The 23,388-nt window shown below is 43.8% G+C and overlaps 1 protein-coding gene across 1 annotated transcript; it reads left to right on the top strand.

Annotated features, from left to right (window-relative positions):
* Window positions 1–503: 503 nt before the first annotated feature.
* akt3b (v-akt murine thymoma viral oncogene homolog 3b) lies at window positions 504–21,669 on the top strand. The gene is made up of 14 exons (XM_070856150.1): window positions 504–544; window positions 5,027–5,582; window positions 12,791–12,916; window positions 13,023–13,134; window positions 14,168–14,312; window positions 14,404–14,535; window positions 14,811–14,876; window positions 15,098–15,166; window positions 16,199–16,321; window positions 16,471–16,599; window positions 17,668–17,882; window positions 18,930–19,017; window positions 20,536–20,638; window positions 21,488–21,669. The coding sequence occupies exons 2-14, from the start codon at window positions 5,537–5,539 to the stop codon at window positions 21,571–21,573; spliced, it is 1,440 nt and encodes a 479-aa protein (XP_070712251.1). The 5' UTR covers window positions 504–544; window positions 5,027–5,536; the 3' UTR covers window positions 21,574–21,669.
* Window positions 21,670–23,388: the final 1,719 nt, after the last annotated feature.

Genomic DNA, 23,388 nt, shown 5'->3' with positions numbered 1-23,388 from the left:
GTGTGAGAGAGAGAGAGAGAGAGAGAGAGTGGAGCTGCCATATTTCCGACGGCCCGTGAAGGCAGCAGGAGTCCTCCCAGTCAGATCCGGCTGAACGTGACGCGCCGACGCGGAGCCGAGCGAAGGTTTCCTGGCGGAGCTGCGGAGGGAGCAGGAGCCGAGCGGGTCTGTCCGTCCGTCCGTCCGTGTGTCTGCCTGCCTGCCTGCCTGCCTGCCGCCGCAGTCTCTCCCTCTCTGTCTGTCTGTCCGTCTGTCTGGGACTCTCACACACACACACACAGAGGAAGAAAAAAGAAAAAGGAGAAAAAGCCTCGTCTCTTCGGCTCCCTCGGTCTGGACACGGCTTCAGCGGCTATGGATCCATCGCTGTCCTCCTCCTGTTTTCAGCGCTGAGGGACGTTACTCCGTCGGATGCTCCAGTGCCCATAGAGGAGGAGGAGGAGGAGGAGGAGGAGGGAGGAGGTGGTGGTGGTGGTGGTGGTGGAGGAGGTGGAAGAAGAGGAGGAGGAGGAGGGGGGCATCCCTATCATTCTTCGACTACCAGGTGAAATATTTTGTTGTAATACGCCATAACGTGTCGCGGGTGGGAGTGGGGGGTTGTTTGTGGGAATAAGGAGCGGAGGAGGGATGGAGGGAGGAAGCGCGGGTTGTGGGTCGTCGTTTTTGTGTGTGTGTGTGTGTTTTTTTTTTTTTTTTTTTTTTTTTTTTAGGGGGGAGCGGGTTTGTCTCGCAGCCCGGAGCGGGTGGGAGCGGAGGGTGTTAGCATGCTAAGCTAGCTGCCGTTAGCGGGGCTGCTGCTGCTGCTGCTGCTGCTTCGTCATCCGCCAGTCTGGCAGGGATGCGGCGCCGGGATGCTGCTGTCGGAGGGAGAGGGGAGAGGGGAGAGGGGAGGGCCGGTCATGATAACGGTACCGTCCGTCTGGCCTCGGCCCTTCTGCGTGATAAACGACACCACCCCCCAACACACACACACACACACACACACAACAACCTCCCCGTTTCTCCCCCCTTGCTCTCATCCCCTCCCTCCTTACTCCCTTCCCTTAAAAACGTCAAGCTCAGCCCGACATTTCCGAATAAAACGCGTGATAAACCGCGGAGATGTTTCATCACACGCATGAAAATAACACAACGTCAAACTGGCTGTCAGTTAGCCTGCTTGCTATGCTATGCTATGCTATGCTAGCTAGCCGGCTAACATTAGCAGTAGCATCAACCCTCCCTCCCTCCCTCCCTCCTCCCCCCCCCCACCGCTAGCATCCTTTAGCTAGCTCGCATCCTCCATCCGAGCCATCACAGGCCAGCCAGCCCGGCTCTTACACAACCGTCTCCGCCGACCCTGCTGCCTCACACCCGCTGTTTTAGCTTCCGCCAAACAGCCACCAAACCCGGCGCAGGAGTCGCTGCCAGGCGGTTATTCGCGTCTCGCCCATTAAAACATAACGGAGCGCGCCAGGCGGATGTTGTTATGTAACAGATAATGACACCACACGCCCTTGAAACAAAAGCTGTTGTTTCGGTATTTGTTTGTTTGTTTGTGTGCGGTGCAGGACCCGATCATGGCCAATAAATCAGGGGCAGTTAGTGGAGGGAGAGGACCGCACGGGAGGGGAGGGGAAGGGGGGTGTTTGTGGTACCGAGGGCCGCAGCTCTGAACCGGCGTCTGAGATACACAACGGCTGCTGCTGTCAGCCATTGTTTTTGTTGTCATTGGGGGGGGGGGGCTCACATTTGTTCTGCAGCCTTGATGGTGCATGTGTGAGGGGAACATGGCCAGTGTGCCACCAGAGCGTGTTCAGCTCCTTATATTCTCACTCTTGCACCTCTCATATCGATATATATGTGTGATAATTAGCCATGATGTGGTGGATTTTGCAGGAAAGGCGAATCAGTATGGGATGGGGGAGTGCTGTGAGACAAAAAAAAAAGGCAGTTTGCAATCAAATAAAAGCATGTTTTGTTGTTAGAGTCGGTGTAAAATATCAGCCGGGGTGGGACACAAAAGGTTATCTCACCATGGCTAGCATCACACAGGCGGGTCTGTCATGTGTGATGTATTGCAAGGCAGTTATTTATGAAATATCGTGGCGTTTTGAGACCGAACAGGAAAAGTCGTGCATGCACGGCGGTTTTTATAGCACCCTTCAAACACATTTACATGTGCAAAATGATTTACATAAGATAAGACAAGCGCATCAGTTATCCCCAGGGACACGTTTGTGCAGCAAAGTAGAAAAGAGTGAAAATATATAGAGCGCAAATATAAACAAAACGTGAGAGTAAGAGATTATCAGTGAGGTAAGGAGAAGAGATGCACTATATTAAAATGAAACACTATTTATTTGTGTTTCAGGAAGCAGGGATTGACTTTTAGCAGAATCATATTGTTCACAGATCAGTTGTCCCAATTAATGACTCTAGAAAGATGAATATAAAATAAGATACGTTAGTTCTTTGTTTACACACTTTAAGGGTTTTATGTTATGTAAATCATACCAGTGAAACACTGTTTGGATCTACTTTTGACTATTGTAGATGTGATTTTGAATACATTTGCCATATTGTGATATGTATGCTCCAAAAGTCTCTTCATAAACTTGTGATACTATTATGGTTTCAGCCACATTGCCTGTTCTGGCTTTAGCAAGACAAAACTACCAGAAAGAATCAGTTCAAGTTAGGACATTAAACACTTCTGTCTCAGTGTCACAAGAAACTGTACTATTGTGTGATTATTATTTTTTTTTCCTATCACACATACAACCCCACATGTGAAGGGTTGGGGAACTTATGTTTTGGAAGTTGCGACAAAGCAACAAAGACATGCCTGTAAAGCCACCAGACTCCATTCACAAAAACAGTAATTTTGCCCAGCAGAACAGGGGAGTTGCTGGTCTACTGTTGACTTGATCGGTTTGAATGTTTGTGCTATTGTGTGACTTTGGTGTTTTTAAAGGGATAGTTCGCATCTAATAAAATATTTGTGTAACACACACTAGAGGCTGCAGTCGACCAGCCACTCCTGTGTTCTGTGAGGTTAAATTACTGATTTTGTGAATGTAGTCTGGTGTGTGTGCAGAGAGCGATATAGCGGCAGTTTGTGGTTAAACCTAAAGGATCTTCCAGGTCTCTGTCTGTAGGGATCCTTTCCATGATGCTGTCACACACTTAGAATAATAATTTGACCCTTTCAGTGGTAAAAAAAGCACTTTTAGTGGACTTACTTTTATCAGGATTACGTTGCAGCCATTTTAGGCGATATACTCGACTAATTTGTACTTGTGATCCTTTAAAACAAAGATTAATTTATATTTCTTTCTAGATGCAGACAAATGTTGAACAGCATATTTGTAGTTTTTGGTATGTACCTCACATTCCTGCCGACCTGGCAGTCTCTGGGCATGAAGAAGCTTTATATCAAGCAGCAAGATGTGATGTTAATAGTCTTTTATGAGAACTGTACTTTGTGGACAAACACATAAGAAATGCTGCCGCTGTAAAACAGAAGTGTGTTTGGGGTTCAGACGTTGTCAGCGTCTTTCGGCTGCTCGCCCTTCGGTCTGCGCTGGGTCGTCAGTTTACACTCAGACAGGTAGACTGAGAGAGACTGATGAATAAATTAGAAGCAGGCGTGAAGAGAAGGTTTAGAGAAAGTTTGTGAGTGAAGGAATGGGAGAGGGGTGAGGGCAAGGGGAGGAGGAAGGTGTGACAGCAGGTGAGGGAGGAAGGGGGGAAGGATTAATCAGACCCATTTCTAATTTAATGTATCTGGACTGCTGATCAGGAGCCTGTTGTACAAAAGCGATCACACAAATGATGAAACTGTCCTACAGAGCTCAGGAATGCTCAGGCAAGTTTTACGTTTGTTTTCATTCACGCAAGAGAAAATGACAGATTTGGTGAAACACACTAAACATATTGGCTGGACGGTTATTTTCTTTCTTGTTTTTAGTTTTTGAAACGTCAGAAAGTGAAAAGTGCCTGATTAACAGTCCAAGTCCCAAAGATATTTAATTTACTGAATGTATGAAAAGGAAAAGCAGCAAATGTCGACTTGTGAAATGATTTATCGATTTTAAAAAGAAGTCAGAGGACCGATGGAGGGAGAGGAGGAGTTAGTGAGAAAGGGAGGGAGAGAGGCTGGTGAAAGAAGGGAGGAAGGAAAGGGAAGAAGAAAGGGAAGTTTAAAAATTTGGGGGAGAGGTAGTTGGGGAAGGACTGATGAGAGAAGGAGAAGATGATGTGAGGAGGCTAGATGGAGGTGTGGGAGGGAGGTAGCGGTATTCTGTGGGGGGAGGAGAAAGGGAGCCAGCTAAGGAAGGTGAGAAACAAGGAAAAAAGAAAGGAGAAAGAAAGGTAAGGAGTAAGGAAGGGAGGGAACAAAGGAAGGGCAGGAGGAGGAGGAGGAGGAGGAGGTGTGACTGATGTGTGGAAATGGGGAAAGAAAGATGGAGGGATGGAGGAGATACCCCAAAAAGGTAAAAGTAGTTACTGAAGGGATCGAGTTAGGAAGAGAGGGAGGGAACAAAGGAAGGAAAGGAGGATGAAGAAGAGAAGATATGAGGGTGTGCGCGATGTGAGGAGGTTTGGAAAACGAGGAGCGGGGTGAAGGGAAAGGAAGGAAAGTAGGGCTCAGGGAAGGAGGTAAAGAAGGAAGGATGGAGTTTGGTGATGGACTGATGAGAGAAGGAAGGAAAAGCAGGATGCAAGAGTGAATGAGGAAGGGAGGGAACAAAGGAAGGAAGGATGGAGAAGAGGAGGTAAAAAAAAAAGTTGGGAAGAAGGAGACGATGTGAGGAGACGAGGAAATAGAAAAAGGGAAAGAGCCAATGAAGGAGGGATCAAGGGAGGAGAAGGAGAAAGTGTGAGCAGGAAAGGAAGGAGGAGGTAAGGAGGCAGGAAGTGTGTTAAGGCTCTAAACAATAAGTGGCGGCCTGCTGTGCGAAGGAAACTATCCACTGACCTGCTCTGTTCGTTTTTCTTTTTTTCTCCCTTCTCTCCTTTCTCTGCCTCTGTTTCCTTCCAGGCTGACTCACCGCTGGAGTGCCTGAACACAGAAGAAGAAGAAGAAGAAGAAGTTATTTAAGAAAACGAGGGAGTGAGGAAAACTGAAACAGAGAGCGAGAAACAGGGAGGGCGAGAAAGAGGGGAGAAAAAAACAAAGATTAAAAACAGGTGAGGACGACCAGGAGAGGAGAGAGACAGAAGACAGCAAAGGAAAGTGAGGTCGGGGCGGCGGGGCGAGAGGAGGAAAGAGGAAGTGATTGTGGGAAAGAGAGAGAGAAAGATAGAGAGACACTGCCGACTCATACGGCCCGGCGGCGAGCAAGTTAACAGATCTGAGGTCAGGCGAGAGCGGGAGGTTGGAGGTCGGAGGTCAAGCGGCGGTCAGGCTGAAGGCTGACTGAGCTTCAGCCGAACAAACTGTCCCGCTAACCCCCCCCCACACACACACACACACCAAACCCCAGCTGCTGTCCCTTCACCGTCACCACACTGGGAGAACTGGGAGGACTGGTGACCAGGAGAAGCCACCATGAGCGACCAGAACGTCGTCAAGGAAGGCTGGGTCCAGAAAAGAGGTGAGGAGGCTGCGCCCGGCTGTGGGTGCTCTCTGTGCTTTTCATGAAACGACCAAAACCAGCTAAATAATGGGACTAGCAAGTGTTTTGTGTTTATTCAAAGCCTTGGATATCTTATTCTTCCATTATTGCCCAAAAAGTATTTAAGAATTTTTGAACCCCGGCCTAATTTTTACATATTTTGGTGACTGTTAGGTGCATTAAGTTGCTGAACTGGTCCAGTACAAAACTGTAATCCTGATCAAAGAAGAGTCAGATTGTTATTCTAAGTGTCTGACAGCATCATGGAAAGGATCCCTACAGAGAGAGACCTGGAAGATCCTTTTGGTTTAACCACAAACAGCCGTTATATGGCTCTCTGCACACACACCAGACTACATTCACTAAAACAGGGATTTTACCTCACAGAACACAGGAGTTGCGGGCCTACTGCTGCCTCGATCGGTTAATTTGTGTTGTTGTGTGTTAAACAAATATTGTGTTGGATCTGAACTAAGTCTTTAAAAACACCAAAGTCACACAGTAACATCTCTGCAGGGATTCTTTTTGTAATGTTGTCAGACATCTGAGCACAACATGAATCCGAGCTTGTCAGTGGCAAATTTAATGTTTTTGTGAATGGAGTCTGGTGTGTGTGCAGAGAGCGATATAACGGCTGTTTGTGGTTAAACCAAAAAGGATCTTCCAGATCTCTCTCTGTAGAGATCCTTTCCATGATGCGGTCACACACTTAGAATAACACTCTGAGCCTGTCAGTGGATCAAACAAGCTCTTTTAGTGGACCTACTGTGATCAGGTGCTGTTGTCCCAAAGGATCACGATGCAGCCTGTTTTGTGGCTGCCAACTGAGGAGATCTACTGGACCAAATTTTAAACTTTTTATACCTACTAGTCATTTAGACACCAATATATGTACAAATAGGACCTGGGTTAAAATATACTGGCGTTATCCTGATATCCTCACAGCTTCATCACCATGAACACACACTGTAGTTTATTCTGGCTCAGTCCCACATGCACCATTCTGCCGATGCCTCTTCGTTTCCGTTAATTTAAACTTGCTTTGTTGACATCATAAGAGTCAGGTTTAATAACGCGGAGCAGGGTTGTGCAGCGGCTGCTTCGAGGTTCTTTTCTTTACCCTTTTCCCTCAGATGAAGGTGTGAATATACATGCAGGCATTCTCAGATAGAACAGAAAAACAACACTAACCAGATCCTGGGAGTCGTTTCTCCTTTCTGTATTTGTTACGCAGAGGAAGCTGATTTTTTTTTTTTGTGATCCTGACAGTTGGATTGAAGTGCGGCTGATGTGCTCGGCTCTGTGTTTGTGCTTGTTTTGAATGAATTTATTTATCTGTGTGTGTGTGTGTGTGTGTGTGTGTGTGTTGTGGCTTTGGGTTTGTGTTTTCAGCCACAGATGGCCGTCGTTCTCCGCTGTTCTTCATCTGATTTCCATTTTTGGTTTTAATCATTTAACTGACTCATTGGTTCGGTCGGTGTTCAGGTGGGGATGCGTGTCTTGCTCCGGGGCATCTGAAGCCAGATTAACGCAGCAGCTGCTGAGGGAGTTGATCCTGAGACCTTCCTGTTGCAGGACTGCACTGAAAAGACAGTTTACACGTCACCAAATAGAGATTTATGTTTTTAGCTTAACTCACTTCCACACCACACACTCATTTGGTATTTGCATTAGCATGTTGTACACACTAATTTCATTTTAACAGACCCGTTATTGGAAAAAACATCTTTTTTTTCCTGCAGTATCTGCTGCGATATGACAAATTACAGGAAATATCCCCAGACATGTGCTGTGTGTTCATATATGTACAGTTAACAACCAGTTATTTTCATCATTCGGATACTTTTGATACCCCTCTCCTACTTCTACCTCGCGTGGTTCACCCCTCTGCCACCCCTCTAGAAATCAGCTTGGACTTTCGGTTTCACATTATGGTTTCACAAATTTGTTTTTCAGGTTTTTGGGACTTGTGTGTGTGTGTGTGTGTGGCAGTTTTGTTATTCCCATGTAAATCTGGCCTTTCTAGCGATGTTCAAATGAACGGTTAATCTGCGTGATGGAGGATAAACAGGCCCCCACGACGTAGCAAAACCTTCTCTGTGTGCGTTGGTGTTTCTACTTTAAGGCCATATACTGTATATAACAAGTGGACCGAGCCACTGTGACGTCACCCATTGGTTTGTGGACCAAATTGAGCTTTTTTAAAAATCTAGAAGAGCTAGAAGTGACTCATGACCCCGACTCTACCTCCACAGGTAGCTCCGCCTTAAAGCCTCCCCTGTTTCCTGGTGTATTTCCCTCTAAATGGGACCATAATTTACTAAATGAACCTCCTGCTGTGCTGACAAAGACTGTAAACTAGAGACTGAGAGCAGAAACTCATCAGGAAGTCGGCTCATTTTCCTCATTGACTTCCATCCAGTCAGACTCCTGTTTGTAGCCAGGTTGAGAACGCAGGTTTAAGACTCTTCAGTCTATGATCAGGGCACCGATCAGTGGCGTGACAGTGACTTTTTGACCAACAGTGGGACGTGCTGCTGCTGATAATGGCCATACACGCCCTCTAAATCCTCGCCTGTGTATATTAAAAGATATCGGAGCATTCAAATGAAGATTTGAATTGGAAATTCAGTCTTTTTAAATCCAGCCCTGTTGCCCTTCTGTGAAATTTGAAACCAGGTTAGAATTACTAGGTAGTGTGAAAGTGAAACACAGCTGTTGTTTTTTAAAAAGTTCTGCTCACGCTGAAATGCAGAAACAACAGGAAACCAGATAAAACCTCTTCTCCTGCATCGTTCAGAGGTTTCAATAGTGTAGTTACTGAACACGGTCACTTACAGTGGGTCTCAGAAGTTGTTTGGAAACAGAAACACCTGCCTTCTGTCACACTCGAAGTGCGCGGACGCAAAGCGACTTAGACGTGACAGAAAGCTTTGTTTTGCTGGGCCGCACTGCAACACAAGCCCAGTGTTCTCAGGAGAATTCACCGCTAAGGGTGCTCAGGCCAAACACCAGTTGTGGTTGCTGAAAAGATGTGTTTTTGTGCGGCTCAGTGTGGACACAGTTATAGGAGCAGCACCTCCAAACAATGGTTGTTTACCTGCCAGACGAAGGCGAGCGGAGCGGGCGGGCGGGCTTTGCAGGGCTGCAGCCCGGTCTGAGCTGCACTTGGCTGGTTTGTTATTTCCCACAGTGATTTTTATGTGTGTGTGTGTGTGTTTGAGGTGTGTTTGTCTGGTCTGAGCTCAGGCCTGTTGGCTGGCAGGCAGGGGGAAGTTTCTCTGTGGCACTATGAGCATACAGAGGATGACCTAACACTCTGGTTCCTTCCTCTCCGGCCCCCACAAGTCCCTGAATTGTTTATTGCACCTCCGTGTGCTCTTATAATTCAGCCCTAACAGCCCTCTTAGAGAAACTGGCCCGAGCAGCTCTGTAAGCTGTTTCAGATCAAAACTGAGAGTTCAGGACAGTTTGGGAACTGGTGTTTTTGTGAAACATGAAAAAGTGCTAAACTTTGACTGTGGAGCAACAGCATTGTTCTTCCCTGCAGAGTTTATGTTGGTGGAGAGCCAGCAGTTTAGCATGCTTCAGTTAGAAATGTTATTTTGAATGATTGTATTCACAAACTGGTGATGGATCTGTTTTTAGGAAAATGAGCCTTTGTGTACCAAATGTAAAGTTTGTCCTGGGGGGGGGGGGGTCCACTACTGCTTTAATGTGATGTACAGGTATTTCCATGTTGAACAGGATGTTAGGCGGGGCATAACACAGTGAGTAATTAATTTAAACTATAAACCAATGGGAAATCAGTCAAAGTGAAAGGTCATGAGTTGAAGGGAGAACAAGAGGGGCAGGACTACTCTTTTTCTTTTTCTTTTTCTTTTTCACAGCGTCTCAAACTGCCACCCTTAATGTTTAATGGCCGACCTGTTCCACCTATAGACTGTGTAAAAGAAGTAGACGTAGCAAACCACCGCTTCGAAGCCTCGAGTCGGACTTCATGGGCGTCGCCATCTTGGTTTTTTGGAACCAGAAGTGACTCCCTAGAGCAAACCCTGCTTTAACGTCTATTTCCCTCTAAATGGGACCATAATTTACTGAATGAACATCCTGCTGTGCTGAAGAAGACTGTAAACTAGAGACTGAGAGCAGAAACTGAGCTGATAAATCAGGAGAGAAGAGTTGACTGGACATTAGAGAGAACGCAGGTTTGAGGCTCTTGGCGTTGGATTCTTCTTTTCTATAGCTGAGCTACAGGTGGTGTCTTTGTGTCTTTGTGTCTTTAGTCAAAGAAAGTTTCTGTTTACATTCAGACACTTTGTGTATCACGGAGGTTAAACGCTGCATTCAGACATGCAGATGTGTAGTAGTCGGCTCAGCAGTCTCTCGTAGATCTGTTTTCTGACTACAGATGAGGCAGCAACGTAGGCAGGTTCAAGAGCACAAGCTCGTTTGCTCGTCCAACTCGCTGAATCCACCTTTTAAGTCACGACGTGCCTGCACACCTGGCTTTTAAAGGGAGATGACGCTCTGATTGGTTTAATTCACGTTTGCGTCCAAAACGCACCTATGATTAATTAAGAGACTGAATACGACCCCTCTGCATCTTTCGCCTTAGCTTGCGCTCAGATTATGTGCTGCCGTTTGATTAGAAAAAGTGGAGTTGGACTCTCTTGGCTACAATTTGATCATGAGCTATAGATTGTTTAATTAGGTTCCTGTGTGACATTTAAAAAAAACTCCACAGAATAAATTTAGAATTCACAGATTTCCAGGAAGTGACAGTTAACCAAGAATGTAAAATCCCTCTTTAATGTCTTTTTATTTTTTTTGGAACTTTTTATTTTGATTTTTTTCCTGTTTAACATAGAACATTATCTGAGACAAGATCAATGATGTAACCCCCCCCCCCCCCCCCCCCCCCCCCCCCAAAAAAAAAGGGAGTACAAAACATATTGCATACATAAATATTGTTGCATAATGCAAATGTACATCAGATATACATTATACAGTGCAATAATAATAAACCTACAGACAAAATAGATAAATAAACAAATAGAAATACAATTAAAATAAAATAAAAAATTAGATAAAATTAATGAACACATTCACTTCATGTGCCTGTTTCCATTACTTAAAGAACAACCTCATCCACCCGAATAGTTAAGGTCTTTAGTTAAGGTCTTATCTTGTGGGGATTATCAATGCACTGTCTAAACTGACCTGTCACTTGTGACAGACTCGGATTGTTAAACTCGATCATTGTGATGTAATATATTGATTGATAATATATAATGCGATGCTCTGTAAGTGCAGGATATCATAGCTCTGCTTAATGCACCATTTCTGTTGGTCACAATCATTTATTCTTCATCTGTTTCCAGTTGGTAGTTGGAGGTTTTGCTGCTCTTTCTCATCATTGTGAGAAAACATCTGTTAGTTTTTGGATTGTTTGACAAAAAGAAAACAGATTTGAACACATTTTCTTGCGCACAGACATTTTCACCTTTTTGAAAATAAATATTTTATTCCCTAAATGATTAACCAAATTATCTTTGACACTGAAAAAGACAGGAATGATTATCGGCAGCAGTTAATTAACTTGCAGTTGAAATGATTTAGCAAGTTATCCCGTGCCGTTTCCTTCCTCCTCCTCCTCCTCCTCCTCCTCCTCTGCTGCTCACCAGAGTCCTCTGGTGCTCTTCATCCCGTTTCTGTCTGTGTCGTCCTCATCACGCTGTCGCTCTGAAGCTGTGCGAGTGAGTCATCAGACGTGCGAGAGTAGTTTTGTCAGAGTTTGATTTATCGGATAGAGATGCTGAGGCGGTTCAGTTCAGTCACAGATCACTAATACAGACGCACTTCGGCTCCCAGCGTCTTTGGCTTATTTATGAATTCCAACATTTGTTGTGATTGTATCACAGATTGTTGAGTCAGAACAGCAGGAAACCGACACCTCGTGGCTGCTGAATAAGAGTAAGCACCGTGCTCGAACAGTATTTGTCGCCAAAGTTTACTTCCATGGCATTGTTTTCTATCACACACCTGTGAAACTATTTGAGTTTGTTTAATGCTGTGCAAGTTAAATCCGACCCTGAGCACTTGAAAATGAGATTTCCCAATGTGATTAGCAGGTGAGGTGGCTTCTCTTGCCAGCTGAGGCAGTTTACTGGAAGTTAGCAGAATTAAAGTAGAAATCTGGTACTTTTTTAAACCTGAATCCTATTTGTGCATATTTTGATGTCGTAATGTCACCAAAATATGTATAGATAAAGTCTTGTGTTGTGCGAGGTAAAATCCCTGTTTTTATGAATGGAGTCTGGTGTGCGTGCAGAGAACGATATAACGGCTGTTTGCAACCCCACATGTGAAGGGTTGGGGAATTTATGTTTTGGAAGTTGTGACAAAGCAATAGAATATATGAATTACAAGACATGACCGTAAAGCCACCAGACTCCATTCACAAAAACAGTAATTTTGCCCAGCAGAACAGGAGAGTTGCTGGTCTACTGTTGACTTGATCGGTTTGAATGTTTGTGTTATTGTGTGACTTTGGTGTTTTTAAAGGGATAGTTCGCATCTAATAAAATATTGTGTAACACACACTAGAGGCTGCAGTCGACCAGCCACTCCTGTGTTCTGTGAGGTTAAATTACTGATTTAGTGAATGGAGTCTGGTGTGTGTGCAGAGAGCGATATAACGGCTGTTTGTGGTTAAACCAAAAGGATCTTCCAGGTCTCTCTCTGTAGGGATCCTTTCCATGATGCTGTCACACACTTAGAATAACACTCTGAGCCTGTCAGTGGATCAAACAAGCTCTTTTAGTGGACCTACTGTGATCAGGTGCAGTTGTCCCAAAGGATTATGTTGCAGCCTTTGCAGCCTGTTTCATGGCTGAGGCAATTTACTGGACCAATTCCAAACGTCTTTGTACCTACAAGTTATTTACACACTAAAATATGTCAAAAAAGATAAAAATAAAATAGGTCCCAGGTTTATAAATACCGGAGACGTCAATGTAACAAGCACACCAGTCACTGCTGATTGATTAGTTACACCAAGACACAATATACCAAACAGAAAGCCTCACTGTCAGACCAATAACAACACTACTGTCTGTCTGTCCAAACACATGTGAGCACGGCGGGATTTAACCTGTCGGTGTCACTTTTATTCCTCCCTGCAGGTGAGTACATCAAGAATTGGCGACCGCGCTACTTCCTGCTGAAGACAGACGGCTCTTTCATCGGCTACAAGGACAAACCGCAGGACTCTGACCTGGCCTACCCGCTCAACAACTTCTCTGTAGCAAGTAAGACGCAGCACTCAGAGGCCTTCGTCGCTTATCTCACACACTGTAAACAAAAAAAACAAATGTCGACGTAACAGCGCGCCATCCATCTCCGTGTGACTTCCAGAATGTCAGCTGATGAAGACGGAGCGGCCCAAGCCAAACACCTTCATCATCCGCTGCCTGCAGTGGACCACCGTCATCGAGAGGACTTTTCATGTCGACACTCCCGATGAGAGGTGAGCCTTCGGCCTCCTCTTCCTCCTCAGCAGTTTTTCCTCACACGAGATAAGATAAGATAAGATGAGATATTCCTTTATTAGTCCCACGAAACGGAAATGTACAATTCTGAGTTTGTTTTTTTCTGAGCTGCTAATCCATTGATAATTTTTTGCTATTAAACCACTAGTTTTAAGTTGTACTACTTAGTATTTGGGACAAAGGGCCGATATTAAAAAAAAAAACAAAGATACAAAATAAAAGAGAATCTGTAAAAGGAAAAACAACTCAATGAATGCTCAAATTCAGAATAGAAAATAATGAATATTGTGTGTGTAGATCTGGATTTTGGGTTCTGACACACACATCTTTTGTTTGTTGTGAGGACGAGGAGCGGCCGTCTGAATTCTATCTAACTTCCCTTCAAAATAAAAACGTATAGGACAGTGCACAGATCCATCAGATACCAGAAACCATCACAGGAAAGTTAAATGTGTGGGTTCACTTTTGGCTTCTTCTGCACTGAAAAAATAATTCAAAATGGAATAAAATAATAAAAAAAAACACATCAACAGATATGAAAGGTCTGGCATTTGGATTAGGGACCAAAAAAAAACTTTAAATTTTCTTCACACAACAGGAGTTCGTCAACACAGCGAGAAGAAAGACAGGAAACGGGTGTGTGGTGCCGAGGCTGGACGCCAAGTTTTTAAGCGTTTCGCTCCAAAACACAATAAAATGTATACATTATGACTGGTAACCTGATGCTCGATGGTTTGTTATGAGCGGGACTCGGCTAACAGCGTCCTCCCACCGCTAACGTGCACATGACCGGCAAGTCAATAAAGCAGAATGAGTGAGAAAAGGCTTCAGACTGGGCCACATGGAGAAAATACAGGAGTCAGACATGTTTTTCCATCAGATGAGACTAAAGAAAGACAGAGAACATGTTGATATGGAGACGGTAATCTGTTTCCTCTCCGGTGTTCAGCCTAAAGGCGAAGCCAGAGTTGCTGCCCGCTGGTGTTTTTAACGTGTCGCTGTGTCCGGCAGGGACGAGTGGGCCGAGGCCATCCAGATGGTAGCCGAGTCTCTGGCCAAACAGGAGGAGGAGGGCATCCTGTGCAGCCCCACCTCCCAGATCGAGAACGTCAACGAGGAGGAGATGGACACCTCCATCAGCCACTACAAACGAAAGGTGACCGCTCATCGGCGCTCTAAGGGCTTTAAGTGCATTGAATGATGGAAAACCGGCCTTTCTCACACCGTCCCTCTGTTTCTGTGTCCAGACAATGAATGACTTTGACTATCTGAAGCTTCTGGGCAAAGGCACTTTTGGGAAAGTCATTCTGGTGAGGGAGAAGGCGAGTGGCACCTACTACGCCATGAAGATCCTGAAGAAGGAAGTCATTATAGCCAAGGTCCGTTTGATGCTCGTCAGCTTTTATTCTTCACGCCAGTTTTTGGTCACTTGATTGAGATGACTGTCATATAGTCAAGTTGTAGAAAGATAAAAGAAGTATTTGGCATGTGTTTCAAAAACTAATCAGGTTCATAGCCTCATGTTCAGACACCACCTTGCCAATTACGTCCTCAACCCTCTGACTAAAAGAAGAAATCGTCTGCAGGCGAGCTCCTTTTGTCTCCTGATTAATCACTCTGCCTCTTCTTCTTTCCTTTTTTTTTTTTACCACAGGATGAAGTTGCTCACACGCTCACAGAAAGTAGGGTATTAAAAAACACTCGGCATCCATTCCTAACTGTGAGTATCAGCACGCAGGTCGCATGACACATTATGAAATCTAATGTTAGAGGGAGTCCACCTCCTGCTTTTGGCTTGGTTTTAAGAACGAGAGGCGGTGGCCACGAAGGAAGGACGCACTGAATTGACAGACTGCAAAGCTTCTGCTCTTAATGTTGAAGACAAACGTGCCGAACGAGTTAAAAAAAACCCAAAATGTGTGTGTGTTTATTGTGTTGCAGTCTCTGAAGTACTCGTTCCAGACGAAGGACCGGCTGTGCTTTGTAATGGAGTACGTCAACGGAGGAGAGGTGAGGGATCAGTCAGTCGCTTTTAAAAGAGATGTTTTTGATGCTTGCAGATGTTCTGTCTTATTCCAGCGTCTGAGTTATTTCAAGAATTATCGGAGAATGTTGATTAACAACGCGGCGTGATTCAAACAACTCCACTCTCACTGCTTCGGGTGTTTGCACTGTGGTGATTTATTTATTTAGTTAGTTATTAGTGGGGGGCCAGAGAGAGATGCAGCTTATTCTCCAGAACTTATTCTCCAGAAGAGACATTTAGTTAACTAAAATAAAATGACGAAAACCAGCTGAAACGAGATAAAACAAAATAGAAATATTCAGGAAATGTCTTTGTCAGTCTGGTTAAATGTGTGGACACATTGAGGAAGTGGTGTATCTGTTTATTGAGACTGAGTCATACAGTGTTGTTTTTGTATAATAATACTTCTGAAATCTGCTCCTGACAAATGTCCCACATAGTTTAACGTAATATACAAAAACAAACAAACTAAAACTGATGCTGAAACTAATAAAAACTACATTATACTCACATCTTTTTTTAAACAGGAAAAAGTCAACAGAAGTGAGCAAAAACTAATGTGAAGTGAAAACAAAAAAATAAAAAAGAAATAAAAAAAGGAAGAGAAATAATCTTTATGTACGTAAGAGTCCACATACTTATAAAACATTTAAAACATCTTATCTTATATCTTAATTGCAACATGGACTTTTTAAAGATTCTTTTAGATTTCAGTTGCACTATTTGTCTGTTTAGAGAAAAGGGTCGGTGCTCTTTCCCGTACTGCGTTGGGCATTGGTTCCATACAGTTTATACAGTATGCATGAAGTATTCCCACACATACATAGAGCCCAGCCTTCCTTCATCCACAGTTTGATTTGCTTTAAGCCCAGTTTAATGTGCCGCCACATCTCAGCCTCTGCTGGAAACATCCAGCAGGGATTTTGATCTTGATTACTGGTCTTTATCAACTTAATACTTCAGACATGTCTGTGAACTCATGTTCTGTTTTTGTTTTTTGTTTTTTTTCTTGGCAGCTGTTTTTCCATCTGTCAAGAGAAAGAGTCTTTTCGGAGGACCGCACCCGCTTCTACGGCGCCGAGATCGTCTCTGCTCTAGACTACCTACATTCTGCCAAGATCGTCTATCGTGACCTGAAGGTAAACGGAAAGCAGTCTGAGAGAAATCGAATGTTTTACCCCCTGCGCTGAGCTCGCAGATGTTGGTTTAACATGCAGAAACGTTCGGATTGTGCATGAAAAATAGAAAAAAAGGGTCACGTGTTACTCCTCTTTGTCGTCCTCATCAGCTGGAGAACCTCATGTTGGACAAAGACGGCCACATCAAGATCACCGACTTCGGCCTCTGCAAAGAAGGCATCACTGACACTGCCACCATGAAGACCTTCTGTGGGACTCCGGAGTACCTGGCTCCTGAGGTCAGAGGTCACACCAGGCGGAGAATCAAAAAAGTTAGATAATTTAGGCTTCAGAGTTGATGGAGCCAAAAGTTAAAGCTAAGCTGAATCCCAAAACTCTCTTTCCAAACCCAGACTTGACCTCAGCGGCCATCTTTTTTTTTTTTGTCCTGCATGGTGAAATCAGGAGCCTGTGTTTTGAATTCTCTTTTTAATTCCCATGTGCTGCTTTAGTTTAACGTTCTAGCCGAAGTGGAAGCACCCTGAAGATGTAGTTCCTCTAAAAAGTTCAGCTAAATGTTTTCTGTACAACAAAGTAGAATGTCAGTGACTAATTTCACTTCTTCTAATGTGGAGTTTTGGTGGAAATTTTGAAGGTTATTTTGCCATTAAGAGGATATGAAAGAGGATATCAGATCTGCCAGTGTCAGAAAAAAGAATGCGCAGGTTGGTCCTCAAAGTTTTGGGTTTCACAAAGTGCAGCAATGTTTTTTTTTTGTTATTTAATATTCTTTAAAGGAAAACTCCTGTATTTTAAAACCTGGGCCCTATTTTCACATATTTTGGTGTCTAAATGAAGGGTAGGTACAAAAACGAATGGAATTGGTCCACCATGAAATGGGCTGCACACCCAGAACATCAGCTAAAAGTGGAGCCAGCTGTTACGTCGCTGTCTTCAAAGCCACCAGACTCCACTGAAAAAAACAGTATTTTTACCTAGCAGAACATGTGTGCTGCAGGAGTGATTCTTCAGATTCAAACTAACCACCAGAGTCCCGTTTCCAGTGAGGTAAAATCCCTGTTTTAGTGAATGTAGTCTGGTGTGTGTGCAGAGAGCGATATAACGGCTGTTTACCAAAAGGATCTTCCAGGTCTCTCTCTGTAGGGATCCTTTCCATAATGCTGTCAGGTGGATCTACTTTGATCAGGTCCCAAAGAATTACATTGCAGCCCGTTTCGTGGGTGGTGGCTGAGGTGATCTACTGGACCAGCACCTCTTGTACCTACCAGTCATTTCGAACCCAAAATACATAAAAATGTCTCTAAATACTGCAAACATTATAGTTAAACAGTTTTATGTGTAATCAGGTGCTGGAGGACAACGACTACGGGCGAGCGGTGGACTGGTGGGGTTTGGGCGTGGTGACGTACGAGATGATGTGCGGCCGCCTGCCGTTTTACAACCAGGACCACGAGAAACTGTTTGAACTCATCCTCATGGAGGAGATCAAGTTTCCACGAACTCTGTCGGCCGACGCCAAGTCGCTGCTGTCAGGGCTGCTCATCAAGGACCCCAACAAACGGTACACACACACACACACACACACACACACACACACACACACACACACACACACACACACTCACACTATAAACAGGCAGCACAGCACGATGAGAGAACAACTTTAGTTTTCACTGGAGGAGGCAGTTTTTTTTTTGGCTGTTTCAAACACCCTGTTTTCTCCAAATTGTTGAATGTGTCCCCATTTTGTTTGTATATTGCACCAGACACACACACACACACACACACACACACACACACACACCATAAGACAGAGTCCTGTCATGTGGTTTTATGCAAAACTTAACAATGCATGTGCCAACAAAGGCAAGATAGATTCGATTGATCAGACATTAATTTAAACAATTTGTTTTGAAACGGTTTAATAAAAAATGGCTTTGCAAATGTTTTATGTTGAGGAAAATGCATTCAAGACGTTTGTTGGTCCTCAAGGATGCACAGCAGCAGACCTGCAGCTCCTGTGTTCTGTGAGCTAAAATCCCTGTTTTTGTGAATGGAGTCTGGTGTGTGTGCAGAGAGCTAAAATCCCTGTTTTAGTGAATGTAGTCTGGTGTGTGTGCAGAGAGTGATATAACGGCTGTTTGTGGTTAAACCAAAAGGATCTTAAAGGTCTACTGACTGATGATTTGACCTTCCCCAAAGGATTACGTTGCAGCACGATCTACTGGACCAACTCCAAAACTTTTTCTAGTATGTAAAAATAGGGCCCAGGTTTTTAAAAAAAAAAAAAAAAAAATGCTGAATTTATCTTTTTAAGGAGAGAACAAAACCTCCTAATGACAATTTGTATTCAGCAAAAGTGCAGTTAGACAAAACTGGCTGGTGGCTGCTGTTAATTTCCCACTCTGATTGTCCCTGAGGCGTTTTCTGTCTCTCATGGAGAAACTGGTGAAACGAGCTACTGCAGCTTCAGAGAGCGAACTCGTTCACCCCAGCCAGTTATTTTGGGATCAGTAGCAGGTGAATATTCTGGCTCCATTGATGGAGACTTTGTAAGAGCAGCGTTTGATGTCTGACTTGGACGTCTTCTTCTTCTCTTCTCTGACAGGCTGGGCGGCGGACCGGATGACGCTAAGGAGATCATGCGACACAGTTTCTTTGGCACAATCGACTGGCAGGACGTCTACGACAAGAAGGTGAGAGCAGGATTTAGCTGCGAGACGTCATCCGATCTTCAGCCGTAATTTATTCAAACAGCGTACCTGAGATATTCTGGTAGCAGGGTTACCTCATTTTTCAAAAGACGTCTGGCTGGGATGTAAACTCCAAAATAGAACGGGGGGAAGAAAAACGTCATCTTTATCTCATTTCAACAACATAAAGTAGTCCAAACACAACAAGGTCCCTTCAGCAGACGCGTTTTCTTCTTTCTCTTCTTGTTTAACTTGGCTCCAGCTTCCCAACACGCCGTCGGTCAACGTCTTCGTTCCTTCCTGCAAGTCCACATGAGATATTTAAAGGAAAATGTGTTTTAGTCGTTTACTGCCTTTACCCAGATTTATTACAAGCTCCACTTGATTTTCCTTTTTTAAAGATTAGTGTTGTCTCGGCCTGAGTAATGCTTTACTCAGAAACATGTTATTTAATTCAGAACTCTGACTGAGAAACTCCCATAGATAGATCCTCACAATATACCAGACTGTGTTAAAGAGGGGTGGAGGAACTGTTCAGATCCTTTACCAATACCACACAGTAAAAATACTCTGTTGTGAGTAAAAGTACCAATACCACACAGTAAAAATACTCTGTTATGAGTAAAAGTACCAATACCACACAGTAAAAATACTCTGTTATGAGTAAAAGTACCAATACCGCACAGTAAAAATACTCTGTTATGAGTAAAAGTACCAATACCGCACAGTAAAAATACTCTGTTATGAGTAAAAGTACCAATACCACACAGTAAAAATACTCTGTTCTGAGTAAAAGTACCAATACCACACAGTAAAAATACTCTGTTGTAAGTAAAAGTACCAATACCACACAGTAAAAATACTCTGTTGTAAGTAAAAGTACCAATACCACACAGTAAAAATACTCTGTTGTAAGTAAAAGTACCAATACCACACAGTAAAAATACTCTGTTATGAGTAAAAGTACCAATACCACACAGTAAAAATACTCTGTTGTAAGTAAAAGTACCAATACCGCACAGTAAAAATACTCTGTTGTAAGTAAAAGTACCAATACCGCACAGTAAAAATACTCTGTTATTAGTAAAAGTACCAATACCACGCAGTAAAAATACTCTGTTATGAGTAAAAGTACCAATACCACACAGTAAAAATACTCTGTTGTAAGTAAAAGTACCAATACCACACAGTAAAAATACTCTGTTGTAAGTAAAAGTACCAATACCACACAGTAAAAATACTCTGTTATGAGTAAAAGTACCAATACCACGCAGTAAAAATACTCTGTTGTAAGTAAAAGTACCAATACCACACAGTAAAAATACTCTGTTGTAAGTAAAAGATAAATAAATTCAGCTTAGTTAAATTTGTAACAGACTCCTCATATGTTTTGTTCCCCCTGAAGAAGGTAGAAAACAGAGAGAAAGCACCTTGAATTTGTACTTGAGTAACGTGACACTTGTCTTTTTAACGATCCATCACTCAGTGCCACCTTATCCACTCACTTCCTGTCCGTTCCAGCTCGTCCCACCTTTCCAGCCCCAGGTGAGCTCGGAGACGGACACCCGCTACTTCGACGAGGAGTTCACAGCACAGACCATCACCATCACTCCGCCGGAAAAATGTAAGAGTCTGAGTCCGAGGCGATCGTGTGCACTCTAGTTAACACTTCAAATCTCTCCAGAAGCGGCTAAATGTAAGCAGCTGGTCTGTTTTTGACGGAAGCAGATGAGGCGAGCAGGAAGTCAGACAAACAAACGGTAAAGAGAATCTGCGCTGTTTTCAAAATAAAAGTCCTGTGCAGACTTTCAATGGTTTATTCCTGCAGTACATCGTTATTATTTTCTAATCAGCCGGTCAGAGAACCAGAAGTTCATCTCGGATGTGGAGAAACACTTTGACTTTAGCTGATACATCCAAGAAGCACATTTAAGATTGATAGATTGACATCAAACAGACATTAATTTACACTTTTTTAAAAAACTATTTAATAAAAAATGGCTTTGGAAATGTTTTATGATGAAGAAAATGCATTGAAGGTGTTTTGTTAGTCCTCAAGGATGCACAGCAGCAGAGCAGCAGCTCCTGTGTCCTGTTCTCTAAAATCCCTGTTTTTATGAATGGAGTCTGGTGTGTGTGCAGAGAGCGATATAACGGCTGTTTGTGGTTAAACCAAAAGGATCTTCCAGGTCTCTCTCTGTAGGGATCCTTTCCATGATGCTGTCACACACTTAGAATAACACTCTGAGCCTGTCAGTGGATCAAACAAGCTCTTTTAGGTGATCTACTGGACCAGTTCCAACACTTTTACTACCTACCAGGCATTCAGACACCAGGATATGAACGTATGTAGTGTTGGATAAGTGGACATCTTTACCTGTAGGTGGCTAAAAATCACATGACCTCGTGTCTTTATCATTGTCTGAGGGAAAAAGTCGTGTGTCGCCTCTGATGCATCTCTGTGTCTCCGCAGATGACGAGGACGGGATGGACGCGGCGGACAACGAGCGAAGGCCTCATTTCCCACAGTTCTCCTACTCAGCCAGCGGGCGGGAGTGAGCGCTCCAGCCCAGCAGCCAGTATCGTCCCCATTCGTGGCCATTTTGAGGAAAACACGTAGCCATTTTAGGAAAAAAAAAAAAAAAAAAAATACCAGTCTCCCCTCTTTTTCTCCTTCTCTGCCTCCTCACAGACGGGGAGAAGTCTTTTTAGGGACTTTAAAAGAGGTTTTTGCACAGTGGGATAGACTCCAGCCGGTCTCCCCACACTAAAAAATAAGTCTCCTACATTTTCAGCGCTATTTACTGCAGAAGGCAATGTTTTTGTTATTTATTTTTTCTCTCCGTCAGTATTAAGTTGTCGACCCGGGTTGCGTTCATCTATTTTTTTCTGTTCGTTTGTTGTTTCTGCCCTTTTTCTTCTTCTTTTGACTTTTTGCACTTGGTTTGGAAGAGCCGTTTTAGGGAACAAAAAACCAAAAATGTTGCCTTACGTGTGCAGATGTTTCGTATCATACCGACAGGGTGTGTTTTTTCGGGTGAGGGCGGGCGGGTTTCAAGGGGGAGGGGGGGGGGGGGGGGGGGGGATGTGAGGGGTCATTCTTAGTTGAGAATAAGTGCATGGCTCGTGGTTCACTCAAAAAAACAAACAAACACAAAAACGAAAACAACATAAAAAAAAAAAACGACAAAAAGTACAAGAAAAGACAAAAAAAAAAAATCTTTGTCATGCGTTCGCCATGGCAGTGCACATTCCCCGATCCCATGGCAACGAAAATCACCGTCTACAGGTCAACGAAAAACAGAAAAACACCACAAAAAAAATCAAAAGAAAGACAGAACATGCGAATGGACGAGTCTGTATCATTCCTTTCATCGTTGCAGTGTTACTTCTTTGCTCGTATTTTTTCAACCCCACGTGATTTTTTTTTTTTTTTTTTTTTCTTCTTCTTCTCTCGCGCTTTACTTCTTAAGTTCTTCTTTTATTTTGAAACAGGAAACACTAAACTGCCAGAAACTGCACAGTTCACTCAGGCGCCACAGAGCACAACCGCGTTCAAACTCAGCTAACCGCTCCAGCTTTCCACAGCCGGCAGGGGAACGAGGCCTTTCTCTGCTTTCTCACCGCTCCTCCTCCTCCTCCTCCTCTTCCTCCTCCTCCTCCTCTTCCTCCTCCTCCTCCTCCTCCTCCTCCTCTTCACCTCCGCTCTTCTGTTTCCTCATCGTAGCTGTAGGACTAGTGGAATGGGTGTTTACACAGGGAAATGAGGCTTAATGTATGTATGTAATGTATGTATGTACTGTACGTATGTGGGACATGGGGGGGTCAACGTTATGCTGTCATAACACACACACACACACACACACACAGATATATTTATATAGATATATAGATATATAAACAGGAAACAGCTGTGAGGTCGGCAGATTTCTCCAGAAACTACATCTTATTCGGTGCTTCGGTCACTTTTCAGTTTGTACGAGACGTCCAGTGAGACTTTAATCCACCAGAGAGGCGGCGAAAGTTTGACTGTGAACTAAATGAGCGGTTCAGGACCCTGAGATCTGACGGGGGGGGCTGTGAGTCTCCGTGTGCTCCTGTAGCTGCTGGTCTTCCTACTGAAAACTGTTTTTTTTAGGTGTTTTAGCTGCTGTTAAAGGAGTAGTTCGACATTTTGGGTGACAAAGTTGATACCACTCTCCTGTCTGTACAGTGCTGGAGCCTCGAGGTGATTAGCTTAGCTTAGCTTAGCTTAGTTTAGCTTAGCAGCAAGACTGAAAGCAAAGGGAGACAGTCCTCTGAAGCAGCTTCTCATCTCCCCCCCCCTCCCGTAATGTTTCCTTGTGTTGTTATTGTGCCGCTTATCAGCTCCTC

Source organism: Pempheris klunzingeri, chromosome 3, assembly GCF_042242105.1.
Source record: "Pempheris klunzingeri isolate RE-2024b chromosome 3, fPemKlu1.hap1, whole genome shotgun sequence".
NCBI classification, from domain to species: domain Eukaryota; kingdom Metazoa; phylum Chordata; class Actinopteri; order Acropomatiformes; family Pempheridae; genus Pempheris; species Pempheris klunzingeri.
The sequence above is the reverse complement of the archived record's forward strand: the minus strand, read 5'-3'. Positions and strand labels throughout refer to the sequence as shown.